Source organism: Mesoplodon mirus, assembly GCF_964341445.2.
Source record: "Mesoplodon mirus genome assembly, chromosome: 10".
In the NCBI taxonomy this organism is placed as follows: domain Eukaryota; kingdom Metazoa; phylum Chordata; class Mammalia; order Artiodactyla; family Ziphiidae; genus Mesoplodon; species Mesoplodon mirus.
Window position 1 is genome coordinate 69,187,562 of NC_138986.1, and position 16,013 is coordinate 69,203,574.

General features: G+C 37.0%; 1 protein-coding gene across 2 annotated transcripts in view; it reads right to left on the minus strand.

Moving 5' to 3' along the window:
* Window positions 1-16,013, minus strand: part of ZNF292 (zinc finger protein 292) — an 87,726-nt gene that overhangs the window by 23,029 nt on the left and 48,684 nt on the right. For both annotated transcript variants that reach the window (XM_082633558.1, XM_082633559.1), the window contains one exon: window positions 1,394-1,596. In XM_082633558.1, the coding sequence (XP_082489684.1) occupies window positions 1,394-1,596 (203 nt within the window). The remainder of the gene's footprint in view (window positions 1-1,393; window positions 1,597-16,013) is intronic.

Genomic DNA, 16,013 nt, shown 5'->3' on the forward strand with positions numbered 1-16,013 from the left:
CTGACTACTCAGGGGATCATGCATGCTCTGTTAACTGTCTTCTCTGTTGTTTATCTCAGCTCTTCCCTTTGTATATCCTAAAATCTGTCCCACAATCCCTTTGTTCTCCATTCTCTATTGCTCTGCAGTCGAAAGATACGTATATTAGAGATATAAGACATATATACATTAAATGTTCACACAACACTCTCCAATGTATTATAGTTTTATCTATACTCTTTATATACATATTCCGTTTTTTTTTTTTTTTTTTTTGCTGTACGCGGGCCTCTCACTGTTGTGGCCTCTCCTGTTGCGGAGCACAGGCTCCGGACGCGCAGGCTCAGCAGCCATGGCTCCCGGGCCCAGCCGCTCTGCGGCATGCGGGATCCTCCCGGACCAGGGCACGAACCCGTGTTCCCTGCATCGGCAGGCGGACTCCCAACCACTGCGCCACCAGGGAAGCCCCCCCCCTTTTTTTTTTTTTTTGCGGTACACGGGCCTCTCACTGTTGTGGCCTCTCCCGTTGTGGAGCACAGGCTCCAGACGCACAGGCTCAGCAGCCATGGCTCACGGGCCCAGCCGCTCCACGGCATGTAGGATCCTCCCGGACTGGGGCACGAACCTGTGTCCCCTGCATCGGCAGGCGGACTCTCAACCACTGCGCCACCAGGGAAGCCCTATTCCCTGTTTTTTGATCAACAACTTTCAATTCTCCTACCCTGTCTCCAACTTCATTTTGGAATTATGAGTCCTCCAACTGCAAAATTCCCATTTGGATCATGATTCTACTTTTTGAATTCTGTAGTATAAAATACACAAATACATGAATACTATGCTTTATGCCAACTAGAAGTAAAAAAAAAAAAAAAAAAACCAGAATCACCTGTCTTACAAAGAAAAAGTTTTACATTAAATATGCAAATAAAATATTTATATATAGATAAATAAAGAGAGAAAGATATATATACAAATATATATATATATATATATAGAGAGAGAGAGAGAGAGAGAGAAAGTATTCCTAGTGGGAAGTCATATAAATTTTTTAAGTTACTTAAATTAGCCAGTTAGAAAAAAATCTCCAAGTATCTTGAAGTCAGGTAAAACTGAAATTAAGGCCCAAACACTAACAAATATAAACATCCTAACTAAATTAAGCTACCACCATCTTTCCCATAATTTAGCCAAGGCAGTTAAAAGAGCCATATTATTTAAAATAGAAGCCAGGTGAAACGTTTATGTGTAACTCTGAAAGCTGCTTAGAATCACTATCTAAGAGCACACCCCAGATTTAAGACTGACAACAATGGCTTTTCACTAAGAGAAATGGAAGTCAAAGACATTCTAATCTAATTAAAACTTATTTTCTTCACTTTAAAAAATAATTACTAACAAAAGAAAACATACTCACCTCTTCGATTAACTTTTCATTTGGTGATGATGTACAAAGACAGACAAGGTAAGTTTGCTTAAAACTACCTTTTGTACCAATCTCTGGATGGTCAGAACACAGCTTTGCTAGAGCAGTTGCTTGACTTAACTGATCTGTTTTGATTAGATGTTTAATTCTCATATCCAACAAGATGGGACCCTCAAAAGCTAAAAATTCATTCACTTTAAAAAACAAGACATAATAGATTATTAACATTTGGTAAGTTCATTTGCAATACAAATACTTACAAAGAATATTTTTTTAAAGCACAGAAACTAAAACTCTTTTTTGTTGTTGTTGCAGTTTCCTATTGCTCTCAGGCTATCACAAAATACTTGACCTTATAAGCAGAAGGAGTTATGCTGCTAACTTTTTAGAGCTGCATTAAATATTTTTGCCCCTGAAAGTACCATTTACAATGAGGTGAGTTAAATTCCTGATTATAAAAATAATTTTACATTGAATTCTGAAACCCAGTGTTATTAAATTATACTAAATTCTTTTCCCCACAGCATTTATTCTTGAATACCAGGCGTTAGCATTTCTAGAAATTTGCAGAGTTAGGACATTACACACTTTATATGGGAAACCACAAAAGGATGTTTGGATATTCAAGAAGATGAAATTCAGCTAATATTGTGTTCAATACTGTTATTGTATTTTTCATTTTACAAAGGTGAAGTCTATCTTGCCTTAATGAGTGCTGTAGAAAAAATTTAAACATCTACGGAAAAATAAATAAGGGGGTGGGGGTAGTCTGCTGAAAGTTCTGTGGGTTTTTAAAATACCAATCAACAAACCTCAACACTTGCTTAAGACCCACTAATGCATAATAAATTTCTGGTCTGCTGAAATCTTAAATTTCCTAGTGCTTGTTTGATCAACTACAAATAAAAATTTAACTTTTTTTTGGTGAAGGAGATTTAAAATTTTAACAAATGCAAATTTAAACTTTTCCCTAAGTTTTCTTTACCAGGATGAAAATCGTGTTTAAAAATTTACTTGGTGATGGCTAGCTGGAAACCTCTGGAAGGCTTTCAGTAATAAAGTTTTAAATGCCCTATAAATACTATAAAATACACAATTTCTCACTTGTGAACAGACTGGAAGACATGTCTAGTGAGTAACTTGTGGGTTAGAAGATGGAAAATAAGAGATGTTCTTCCCTTCTTTAAATATCCTTTGCTACCCTCTAGTACCTTTATTTTTTAGATCTAACTGTACTCCACTATGAAAATACTCTTCTATAAAACAGTATGATTATGGCTCCTCAGTATTAAAACCATGAGCATGTAAGCAATTTAACATAGGATCACAAATTCCATCCTTTTCTTGAAGTCCAGACCTTTGTATCTGCTACCCTCTATTCTTTACACATTAAACTAAACCAAAAAGTATAAAGACTGAACACAGATAAATAACACTATCTGCATAACCCTCTGGTGCCTCTGATGATATGGCTGACATATACAGGGCATTACTTTTCTTTTTTTAATATGACACGATCCTGGTTAAGACAGTTATATGGCAAATATCTTTTCACAGTTTAGTTCAATGGCCAAAGTAAAATCTGTAAAGATTTTCAATGACAACCTTAAGGAAAGAGAGTTAAAATAAAGTTATTCCGGCTATAAGTCACAGACCTTAAAATACAGCTTGAGTTTCCAGGAAACTCTAGCAATAAAAAGTCTGGGAATTATTTCAAATACTCCCACAAAAACTCATAATCAACAAACTCTGAAGATCATGGCAAAGACATTATTTAAAGGTGGCAAGTTTTTTAACAAAACTAATGACAATCTTAATAGGAAGAATTTCAAATAGCCCCTAAAATCTCAAAGAGCAGCATGCATAGTTAGAACAATTATACAAAATAATTTCTGTACTAACAAGTATAGCAGAATATATGCTATTATTATACATTCCAAAAACATACTTGTGTGTGTGTGTTTTTAAACAATGGGAAACCTTTGCCACACTTAGGGTAAAACTGATTTCAAAGAAATACAGAATATTAGAGCAGAAGGAACTTTATAGATCATTTTGTCCAGCTCCATCATTTGGCAGATGAGTAAACTGAGGCTCACAGAAGGCAAGTGACTTTCTAGGGTCATAAAGCCAGTTAATGACAGAACCAGGACCAGAATAATGGGGTCTTGCAACTTCCACCTTAACACAGTGGTGTGATGAGAAAAAAATAAAAATTCTTATTTAACTAGTGTGTCTACTAGTTATCAGAACAGCACTACATAGCAGTAAAGAGCTGTGAAGTAGCATTAGCTTTTAAAGGAAAATAATAATGATCAAAATTAGATTACATTCAACAATACTCAATTCAGAACTTCCCCCTCAGGGGAGGGAAACTCACTCCCCTCACTTTTCTCCATTTTTCTTTTACTGTTTTCCTTGTCCCAATTCCTCTGTATCTTTCTCTATTTCTCTCTACTCCAGGACATGTTTTCCTTACAGAGTTATAATATCACATCAAAGACTACCAGACTCATGAGAAACGTTTTGTTATCTTTATCCTTGAGTACCTAGTCACAAATTTCACTCCCTACCCTGCTTTACCCATCCCCATCCCAGAAAATGAAAAAATACCTTGAATTTTACTTGTGTAGCCTTTTAAATCTATTTTGTCTGTATTTATGTACTTGGGGGAAAAAAGCAGGTTTACTACATTCAAGCCTATCAAGAGCTGGATGACATAAAATGGCAATGTAAATGAATGATATTTAGCCAGTTCAATTAAGAAATAATGGCCTTCTTCCCATAAAATGCTACTTACATAATAGTAAGAAAGAAAAACATGGAAGATAATTTTAAATATATTACAATATATAAGTTGAATATTTGTGATAAATCTTTACCCAAATATTAACTGATCATGTGCCATGCACCAAAACTTAGGACTAGGTCCTGGATTCCCCCCCAGAGTGGAGTCAACCTGTTTACTGGGTGTGTATCTCCACACTCAGATTTGGTCACAATTCCCCTTGCAGTATCTCTGGGTAGCTGTTTCACAAGCATCTCAAACTCTGCATACAAAAATCTCTATACCACAGTATGTGGTATCTCAACCCAGAACTAAGAGTTGGCATTAAAGTTGTTCTCTTCTGTCTCCTCCTCATCCTAACCTACAATCCACCATATAATCCTGTCACTTCTAACTCCTAAGTACTCGATCCTATTCATTTTTCTCCATCCCTACGCCAACCACACTCACCCCCACCTCCCAGCCCGAATCACTGATCTATCAGACCACTCTGTTGCACTCTACTACACCCCCACCTCCCAGCCCGAATCACTGATCTATCAGACCACTCTGTTGCACTCTACTACACCCCCACCTCCCAGCCCGAATCACTGATCTATCAGACCACTCTGTTGCACTCTACTACACCCCCACCTCCCAGCCCGAGTCACTGATCTATCAGACCACTCTGTTGCACTCTACTACACCCCCACCTCCCAGCCCGAATCATTGATCTATCAGACCACTCTGTTGCACTCTACTACACCCCCACCTCCCAGCCCGAATCACTGATCTATCAGACCACTCTGTTGCACTCTACTACACCCCCACCTCCCAGCCCAAATCACTGATCTAGCAGACCTCTCTGCTGCACTCATTGGTCTTCTGCAGCCACTCTTACTCTTTCCGTCACATCTCCATTAGGACGCAGGGTGCCTTTTCTTTTTCCTAAAGCACACGCTGGACTGTCTTCTCCTAGTTAAAACCCCCAAGTGGTGTCCCTTTGACTTCAAAGGGTAAACTGCAAAATTACCATCAAGGCCCACATGAATCTGCATCACCTATTCCTTTTTACAAATACAATTTATATTTTCTCTTAAAATTTATTCAGCAAGATCGATTGGGCAAGAAATAAAAGGCATCCAAACTGGGAAAGGAAGAAATAAAATCATCTGATTGCAGATGGCATAACCTTATAGGCAGAAAACCCTAAAGATTCTACCCCCAAAACAAAACACTATTAGAACTAATAAACGAATTTAGCAAAGTTGTAGGACATAAAAATCAAAACACAAAAATAAGTTGCATTTCTATTCATTAACAATGAACAATCTGAAAACGAAATTCAGAAAACAATTCCATTTATAATAGCAACAAAAAGAATAAAGTACCTAGGAATACACCTAACCAAGAGAGTGAAAGACTCGTACACTAAAACCTACAAAACATTGCTAAAAGAAATTAAAGAAGACACAAGTAAATGGAAAGATGCCCATGTTCATGGACTGGAAGACTTAATACTGTTAAGATGTCCAACTACCCAAAGCAATCTACAGATTCTATGTAATCCCAACAAAACTGCAATGGCTATTTTGTAGAGATAGAAAAATTTATCCTAAAATTCATATGGAATCTTAAGGGACCCCAAATAGCCAAAACAATTTGGAAAAAGAACAAAGTTGGAGGTCTCACACTTCCTCACTTCAAATATACTACAAAGCTAATCAAAACTGGCACACAGATAGGCATGTAGGCGATGCAACAGAATAGAAAAAACTCAGAAATAAACCCTCACTATATGGTCAAATAATCTTCAACGAGGTGCCAAGACCACTCAATAGGAAAATGATAGTCTTTTCAACAAATGGTGTTGGGAAAACTGGATATCCACATGCAAGAGAATGAAGCTGGACCCTTATCTTACACCATATAAAAAAACAAACTTGGCCTTCCCTGGTGGTCCAGTGGTTAAGACTCCGTGCTTCCACTGCAGGGGGCGCAAGCTCGATCCCTGGTCGGGGAACTAAGATCCCACATGCCACAAGGTGTGGCCAAAAAAAATAATAAAATTAACAAACAAACAAACAAACAAAACCTGAAATGAATTAAAGACCTAAATATAAGACCCAAAACTAAAAATTCCTAGAAGAAAACAATGGGGAAAAGCATCAAGATACTGGATTTGACAATGATTTATTGGATATGATAAGAAGGTATAAACAACAACAACAAAAAAAACAAATGAGACTACATCAAAGTTAACTTTTACATATCAAAGGACAGAAGCAACAGAGTGAAAAGGCAACCTACAGAATAGGAGAAAATATATGCACATCATATATCTTATAAGGGTTTAATGTCCAGAATATATAAAGAACTCCTACAACTCAACGACAACAAAAATCAAATAATCCAATTGAAAATGGGCAAAGGATCTGAATAGACATTTCTCTGAAGATGATATACAAATGGCCAACAAGCATATGAAAAAATGCTCAACGTCACTAATCACCAGAGAAATACAAACCAAAGCTACGAGATATCACTTCACAGCCAAAAGAATGGCTATTATCAAAAACAAAACAAAACAAAAAAACAGAAAGTAAGTGTTGGTGAGGATGTGGAGGAATTGGAACCTTTGTACACTATTGACAGGATTATAAAAGGATGCAACCTCTAAGGAAAACAGACTACAAGTTCCTCAGAAAATTAGAAATAGAACTACCATGTGGTCCAGCTATCCCACTTCTGATTATGTACACAAAAGAAGTGAAAGGAGGGTCTCAGAGAGATATCTGCACTCCCATGTTCATAGCAGCACTACTCACAAGGGCCAAGAGGCAGAAGCAATCCAATGTCCATCAATAGATAAATGGATAAACAAATGTGGTATATACATATGATGCAGTATTATTCACCTTTAAAAAAGAAGGAAATCCTGTCACATGCTACAACACAGTTGAATCTCGAGGACATTATGCTAAGTGAAATAAGCCACTCACAAAAACGTAAATACAGTATGATTCCACTTATATGACGCATCTAAAGTAGTCAAAATCATAGAAACAAAAAGTAGAATGTTGATTAACCAGGGGCTGGGAGTGAAGGATGGGGAAAGGGGGGAGTTGTTGTTTAAAACAGGGCTTAGGGCCTCCCTGGTGGCGCAGTGGTTGAGAGTCCGCCTGCCGATGCAGGGGATGCGGGTTCGTGCCCCGGTCTGGGAGGATCCCATGTGCCGCGGAGCGGCTGGGCCCGTGGGCCATGGCCGCTGGGCCTGCGCGTCCGGGGCCTGTGCTCCGCAGCGGGGGAGGCCACAGCAGTGAGAGGCCCGCATACCGCAAAAAAAAAAAAAAATAAAAAAAATAAAACAGGGCTTAATTTTGCAAGATGAAAAGAGTTTTGGAGATCTGTTTCAAAACATTATGAACATACTTAGCACTACTGAACTGTACACTTCGAAATGATTAAATGGTACGTTTTATGTTGTTTTTTTACCACAAGAAAAAAAAGCATTAAAAATCAATTCAGCATTGTTAGACAAAAAAATCCAAATTCAGAAATTTAATAAAAACATAACACTTTAAGCTCTACATCAGTGGATGTACAATTATCTTGACTTCTAAAAAGTACTAATGCCTGGGGCTCAAACCCAGAGACTCTAAATTAATTGGTCTGTGGTAGGCCTCCAGCACTGGTATGTCTAAAAACTCTCCAGGCGATTTAAGCACTGCCAGGATTAAGAAACACTGCTCTAAGGTAACTATATTTCAGTGTTCAAATTACCAGTTAGGGATAGTCTTAATCTTCACCTGACCTCACCTTTTCCTGGAAGAACAAGCTACATATACAAGAAATAGAATTTTCACTTGAACATTTCAGAATTTCTTAAATCATGTTGCTTGCATTGTCATTAAGTCTGAAACATTATGATCATAACTGATTCTTTGACATGACTGATACAAATCAGAATTTTTAAACATTAAAAAAATGTTCCATGATATAGATGGACCTAGTAAATATGTAACCCTAAAATTTATGTGAAATAAGATTTAATTATTACTATTACATTTAATTAAATTCTGACAACTTTATCCATGTAACATCATTATGAAATACACTCATTACAACAGAAATAATGAATTTTTCTAGGATGTTTAGAAAAGCCAATGAGTGTATGTTTTAAAATCATTTTTAGTAAAAATAAAATCTTGGTGGTCACCATATTATATCTCATTATGTAATAGTAGAATATTATTAAGGTTAACAAAATGCAAAATAAAGCATCAGCCTGAAATGGGAGAGTGAACACTTTCACAATTTTACTGCAGTTAAGTTCTATCAGCTTAATTCTATCCAGAGTCACTGATCCTCAATGATCTAAGGGTTATACACAAGTAAAACCTAAATACAAGGCAACCTAATTTAGCAGTGATTTTTAAAAATAAAATCTAAAATGCTCCACTGATTTATTTTTTATAACAAGGTTAAGAGCAAAAGGGAGAGACAAGGCAAAAAAAAAAAAAAAAAAAAAAAAAAAAGACAACCAAATAGAAACAAGTTAAGAAAACTGTATTTCTTAGAGTACTAAATGTATATAGTCTATAAGGTGTTCTTTTTAGTGACTTTCTATAAGACATGTCCTAACACACACAAAAAATCCGTCAACAGATTTAAGTCTAGGTCTCAAAATCACCCCTTTTGGTATTCTCTACATAGACAGGTAAAGATATAAACACACACATGAAAAATATAGGAAAAGTATCAATGAGCAAAAGAACTGGAGATTTACTATTAGAAAACAAATTCAGCTGCATGTAATCAGATCTGGCCTCACACTATTTACCTGGAAATTATTAGTTACCATTTGTTCTCCCCTCCCATCTCTTCTCCCTTTAAAATATAATTACATTTTACGTATGTTAATATCGGGTAAACCTAGCAGCACTTTTTCCCTGCTCATTTTAAAATGCAAAGTTTATTACTGAAAAAAAGACTTATTTTCTCACAAAGCTCTGGAGGATTTATAAGTACTGTGGAAAAGCTGAAGCTTTAGAAATTTCCTTTGAAAACCAAGGGGTTCAAAAAAAAGAGAGAACCATAGGGCTTAGGATTCAACAAAGAACTGGCAAGCTGATAAAAATACAATTTATGCCATTGCAAATTATTCCAAAATAGAAGTGGAAGGGAAACGGCTGAAGGAATTCAGTGTGACTGTTAATAGGGAGCTCTTTCAGAGTTTAGATTTTACAATAATGACATATACAAAAGAAGGAAAAGCAGCAGGCTCAGGACCAAGGATGCGTGCACCGTGAGTGTCAGCACCTGGTACGAACCTATGCAAACTGTTATTAAAGCTAAAACTCAAGATGACCCCTAGTTCACCAAAAAGGTTGAATGTAATCAAATTGGTGGAGATGGGTAACTTCTTCAGAAGGACCTGCTCCTTGGGTTTGATTATGTATTATTTATGATGACAGAGAAAAAGAGGATTCCTTTATTCTTATGGTGCTTCTGATAATAAGCTTTAAATTGAAAAGGTAGAACAAACAATGGAGAAAATGGAAATAGATGGGAAGATGTAATTTTCAAAATGGGGCTTAAGGTACATTTTGCAAACTGTAGACTAGAGGAATAGATATATTCCTAAGAGTCTCAAAATTAATATATTAAAAACATGGCTTGTGAGTGGTCAGGAAAAAAAGCATGACTGTTAAGAGCCAAGACAGATTCATCAAACATAAATTAGGTTACATTTTTATAAAGTTAATTCAAAATGTATCACAGACCCAAATATAAAATGCAAGACTATAAAACTTCTAGGAGAAAACAGGAGAAAAATCTATATGACCTTGGGTTTGGTAATTATTTTTAGATAAAACACCAAAAGCACAATCTATGAAAGAAAAAAATGATAAGTTGGACTTTATTAAAATTTAAAACTTCTGCTCTCTGAAGGGCACTGTAAAGAAAAAAGACAAGCCACGGAGTAAACCGAATATATCTGCAAAACTCCTATCTGCTAAAGGACTTGTGTCAAAATATAACAAAGAACTGTGACTCAACAATAAGAAAACATGGATGGACCTAGAGATTGTCATACTGAGTAAAGTAAGTCAGAGAAAGACAAATATCGATGGATACCCTTATATGTGGAATCTAAAAAAATAGTACAAGTGAACCTATTTACAAAACAGAAACAGAGTGACAGATGTAGAAAACAAACTTATGGTTACCAAGGGGGAAAGGGAGAGCAGTGATAAATTGGGAGATTGGGAGCGACATGTACACACTACTATATATAAAATAGGTAATAAGAACCCAATGTATAGTACAGGGAACTGTATTCAATACTCTGTAATGACCTATATGGGAAAAGAATCTAAAAAAGAGTGGATATATGTATAACTGATTCACTTTGCTGTACAGTAGAAACTAACACAACATTGTAAATCAACTATACTCCAATAAAAATTTTAAAAAAATACAACACAATGAAAAAGTAGGCAGAAGATATAAACAGATGCCTCTCCCAAGAAGATATACAGATGGCAAATATTCATGTGAAAAGATGTGCAGTATCACTTGTCAGTACAGAAACACAAATTAAAACAACAATGGGATATCACTACACACCCATTAAAATGCCTAAAATTCCCAAAATAGACAACACCAACTGCCAGTGAGAATGTAGAGCAACATGCAGAATGGTACAGTTTGGCAGTTTCTTACAAAGCAAAACATAGTCTTACCACATGACCTAGCAATCTTACTCCTAGGTATTTACCCAACTGATGTGAAAATTTATGTTAACACAAGAACTTGCATGCCAATGTTTATAGCAGTTTTATTCATAAATGCCCCAAACTGGCAGCAAACAAGATGTCCTTTAATAGGTGAATGGATAAACGAACTACAGTACATGCACACAATGGAATACTATTCAGCAATAAAAAGGAATGACCTATTAAGCCACACAAAGACACAGATGAATGTTACATGCATATTGCTAAGTGAAAGAAGCTAGACTGAAAAGTCTACAATTATATGACAATCTCGAAAGAGCAATACTATAGAGATAGTAAGTGGATCAGTAGTTGTCAGGTGTTCTGGAGAGGGTTGAATCGGTGAAGCACAGTTAATTTTTTTTAGGGCAGTGAAACTATTCTGTATGATACTGTAATGGCGGATACATGATACTATGCATTGGTCAAAACCCATAGAACTTTACAGCATGAATAGGACTCAAGGTATGCAAATTAAAAAAAATATTTAGACGGTTGGGAAGCCCAGGATAGAACGTAGAATATGGCAAAAGAACCTGTCTTACAAATGTAATGAAAGAACTTCACTGAAAGAGGTGGGAAAATGGGGTGCTCACCTAACTTTGGATGAGTGGAGTCAGCAAGAATAATGGAAAGAGGGACTGTACCCACGGGGGTAGAGGTTATCAATTCTGAAACCACTATACATGTATACTAGGACTGATTAAGTATATGGATGGCCAATGGTAAGAGAAGTAAGTCTGAAAAGGCTACATACTGTATGATTCCAATTATATGACATTCTATTGAAGTGAGAGGTTACAGGTAAGCAAGAAGAGAAGGCTAGAATGATCCATGTGATACAGATTAGAGTTGCAGACATCAGTATAAACTCTCACATTTAGTTTAATATAGATACAGCTGGTTACATACAGAAACATTTATAGATATGTGTACATATACAGATTAGTTATACTTACATATATTTTCTTACTTTGTCTGCTGAGAGGTCCTAGAGGCAATGACACCTCAGTAGCAATGAGCACACCCAATTACCAGGTCTTGGTTTCTAATATCAATACTATTCTCCAATAAAAGGAACTAGGGTTCCTTGGAGAAATAGCCGATTCTAGGATTAGGGCAGGAAATATGCACAATAAGCCTGGAGCATCTTGTAGTGCCAGAAAACAAGGAGGTACTCAAACAAAAAACATAACTTACAATGATGGGGTATGTCAAAGGGACACAGAAGTTAACTCAAAGAGTTCTTGGGGGCCAAAGCTGAACTATTTGAGCAACAAAATAAAGTAGTATTGGATTATCACCAAAGTATAAAAAAAAATATTCATGAGTCCATATTGACTAAAGAGATAGACAGATATGGAAGAAAAGACAAATCTCCTGTGGAGAACTCCAAATAATCTGTGTAGATACTGCCTCCTCTAGGAGGTGGAGCTTAACTCTCCACCTCTTAAGTGTGGGCTGTACAAGGTAACTTCTTTCCCAAGAGTACAGCATGGAAAGAGGGGTAAAAAGTAATTTCACAGTGGAGAAACCTGACAAACACACTGCCTCAGCCAGGTGACCAAGATTAACACCAACAGTGAGAAATCATGTTGATTATGTGTACCTTTAGTATGATGTGATGACAATGGCACTGTACCTCTGTGATCTTTCTCCCCCAGACCCATAAGCCCAGTTCTAATCATGAGAGCAACATCAGACAAATCCCAATTGAGGGGATACAAAATACCTGACCAGTACTCCTCAAAACTGTCAAGGTCATCAAAAACAAGGAAAGTCTGAAAAACTGTCACAGCCAAGAGGAGCCTAAGGAGATATGACAACTAAATGTAATATGGTATCCTGGGGGGATCCTGGAACAGAAGAAGGACATTAGGTAAAAACTAAGGAAATGCGGCTTCCCTGGTGGCGCAGTGGTTGGGAGTCCGCCTGCCGATGCAGGGGTTATGGGTTCGTGCCCCGGTCCGGGAAGAGCCCACATGCCGCGGAGCAGCTAGGCCCGTGAGCCATGGCTAGTGAGCCTGCGCGTCTGGAGCCTGTGCTCCGCAATGGGAGAGGCCACAACAGTGAGAGGCCCGCGTACAGGAAAAAAAAAAAAAAAAAAAACCTAAGGAAATGTGAATAAGGTATGGACTTTACTCAGTAACAAAGTATTGATATTGGTTTATTAATCGTAACAAATGTATCATGCTAATGTAAGATATTAACAGTTGGGAAAAATGGTTGTGGATTATTTGGAAACTTCACAATTTTTCTGTAAATCTAAAACTATTCTAAAAGAGTTCATTTAAAAATTAATTAGGTCAGACTAACTTCAATATTAAACAATCTTACTTAATACAACTCTAGCCAAGTACCTCTTGTGGTCTTTCATCAAATCCTGATAGACAAAAAGGAGAGCCATGGACCAGACATAAGGAAATAGGTGAATTTGATGAAACAACCATAATCAAACAGCACTGGCTAAAAGACTGAAGGCAAGCAAGAAGATTTCTGTAAGTATCCCATAGGGTAGGTTTTTGGATATGACGTTTTTAATGGTTATTATCAAGAACCTGGATGCCGGGCTTCCCTGGTGGCGCAGTGGTTAAGAATCCACCCACCAGTGCAGGGGACACGGGTTCGATTCCTGGCCCGGGAAGATCCCACATGCCATGGAGCAACTAAGCCCGTGCATCACAACTACTGAGCCTGCGCTCTACAGCCCACGTGCCACAACTACTGAAGCCCACGCTCCGCAATGAGAGAAGCCACCGCAACAAGAAGCCCGTGCACTGCAACGAAGAGTAGCCCCCGCTCGCCACAACCAGAGAAAGCCCGCACACAGCAACGAAGAGACAACACAGCCAAAAATAAAAATAAATAATACAATTAAAAAAAAAAAGAACCTGGATGCCAACAGAGTGTATGCTAATAAGATCTGCTTAAACAGGGAAGGACAAAAATCTTGAATTAACAAAATCAACATTTTTAAATGATATTGACAAGTTGCAGAGGCAGAATGGATCTAACACAGTGAAATTAAAAAGAAAAAAAAGACCTTTTTGGTGCCAAAACACAACATATAAAAATGTAAATAATTTAAGAGTTTTGTTTTTAAATTTTTGTGATTTTAGTAACCTCGTTGAGTTGTGAGAATAAGGCCACCCAAAAAGGTAACGTCATCTTAAGTAACACTAAGATGAAGGGGATGAGAGTACCAATGACTTCAGAGCCTGCCAGATAGCATTTGGGGTACACATAAGTTTTGAGAATTACACATGAATGAGAACAACAAACAAAATGCACTAAAAGGTCAGGAATCATGACTGTAGACTTAAAATAATGCCACACCAGGACGGCTTTTAGTCTTTAGAATAAAAGAAGACTAAGTGTGGACATGATGACAATCCTTAAGCATCTCAATTGCTATGGCATGAAAGAGGGATTTGTACTTTGTTAGGTATGGCTTTAGGGGTAGCACTAGATCCAAAGGATGGCAACTCTAAGAATGTAGTTTTTCACAATTTACACAATGAAGATTATCTAATAGCAGGCTATGAATGGACTGAATTACATAGTTACCATTCTCTAGAAGTCTTCAAGCAAAGGCCCATTTATTTATCAGTGATGTTTTAGAAGGGAGTTAAAATTGGGTAAAAAATAAATGGGCATTCAGTGCCTTTCCAATTCTGAGATGATAACTAAAGAAAAGCAAAAGTAATATGTAAGCCTAAAGATCCTGTGATATTCAATGGACATCTACTTGAATATGCTGATTTAGTTATTAGAGTTATCTTATTCTAGGATACTAAAAGCTTAAGGTGAAACCAGCACTTTTAATTTAGTCCCACACACCCTCAGTCCCTAAATCAAAGAGCATTTCTTGGTTTATCTGGGCTTTAGTAGTTCTAAAATTAGTCAATAGGAATTAATTATTTAAAACAAATCAAGATTAAGTGGATCATCTACTGTTCAAATAGTACATCAAACCTTCAAAGGCTTTGCTATAAACAAACTAATGAGCACAGCTTATTATGGTCTGAGCTGTGTGTGTCTGAGCTCCAGCTCTTCTCATCAAACTTGCTATAGGCTAGTGTAGGTTAAACCAAGGGGCTGGATATATCATATACAAAGTTAAAAGTTCCACATGCTGTAGAAGCATCCAATTTGAAAATATAAGTTAGTATGTATGTGTAAAATGTTAATTCCGTCAAGTTTTTCAAAGGAGGAAATAAACATACACTTCTAGTCTATGTGATTCCCCACAGAATAACTCCCATCAAAGAAGTATTCTAAATAATGGAGAACCAAGTAAAGATTACGGCTGCAGAGTCTCTCAGTCATGTAACATCTCTCTGGTTGCTTCACGAGTTGTATGGAAGTCTGGCTACCTACAGTCCATCTGTCATTGCAGAAACTCCTTTTGCCTGCACAGTCCAAATTATCCCAGTAGCTATGCCATGTGAAGACCATGGAATAAAGCAGCACAGAGACGGGCAAAGACATTTGTTAACAGAAACAATGTTAGGCACATTTAAACAAATAAGGAAACTGAGCACATATTCTTTTAAGGTAAATTTTAAATCTCTGCTAAGGTAAAGGTTCCATTTTCCTGCATTAGCATAATGTGTGAGTTTGGCAAAAGACAGTCTTCAGGAAGCAACAACAGAAAAAAGGATTTAATTATTTAAGCTAGGTGCCATTGTATTTTATCAGGCTGGGTGCAACGTGGCATAATATAAACAGGAGAGAAGCTGGGGCCTCACTTCAATGCCTGGCTCCGCCTCACATCACTGACAACGTGATGTAGAAAAGACAACTCATCTTTCTGAGCCTCCTTTGTCTCACCTGTAAAATAGGGACGATAAAGATCTCAGTTTTCCCCCAGGATCATTGTGAAGGCTAAATGAAACCAGGCACATAAAAGCACATTTCAAACTGTAAGGAACTATACAATGCAATTTGATATTATTATTAATATATTGTATGTCCAATATTTCCAAAGCTGAGAAGACTAAAAAGTATAATTTGGTTAAAGGAATAAAAACATGGTGGTGGTAATATATTGCAAATAAAA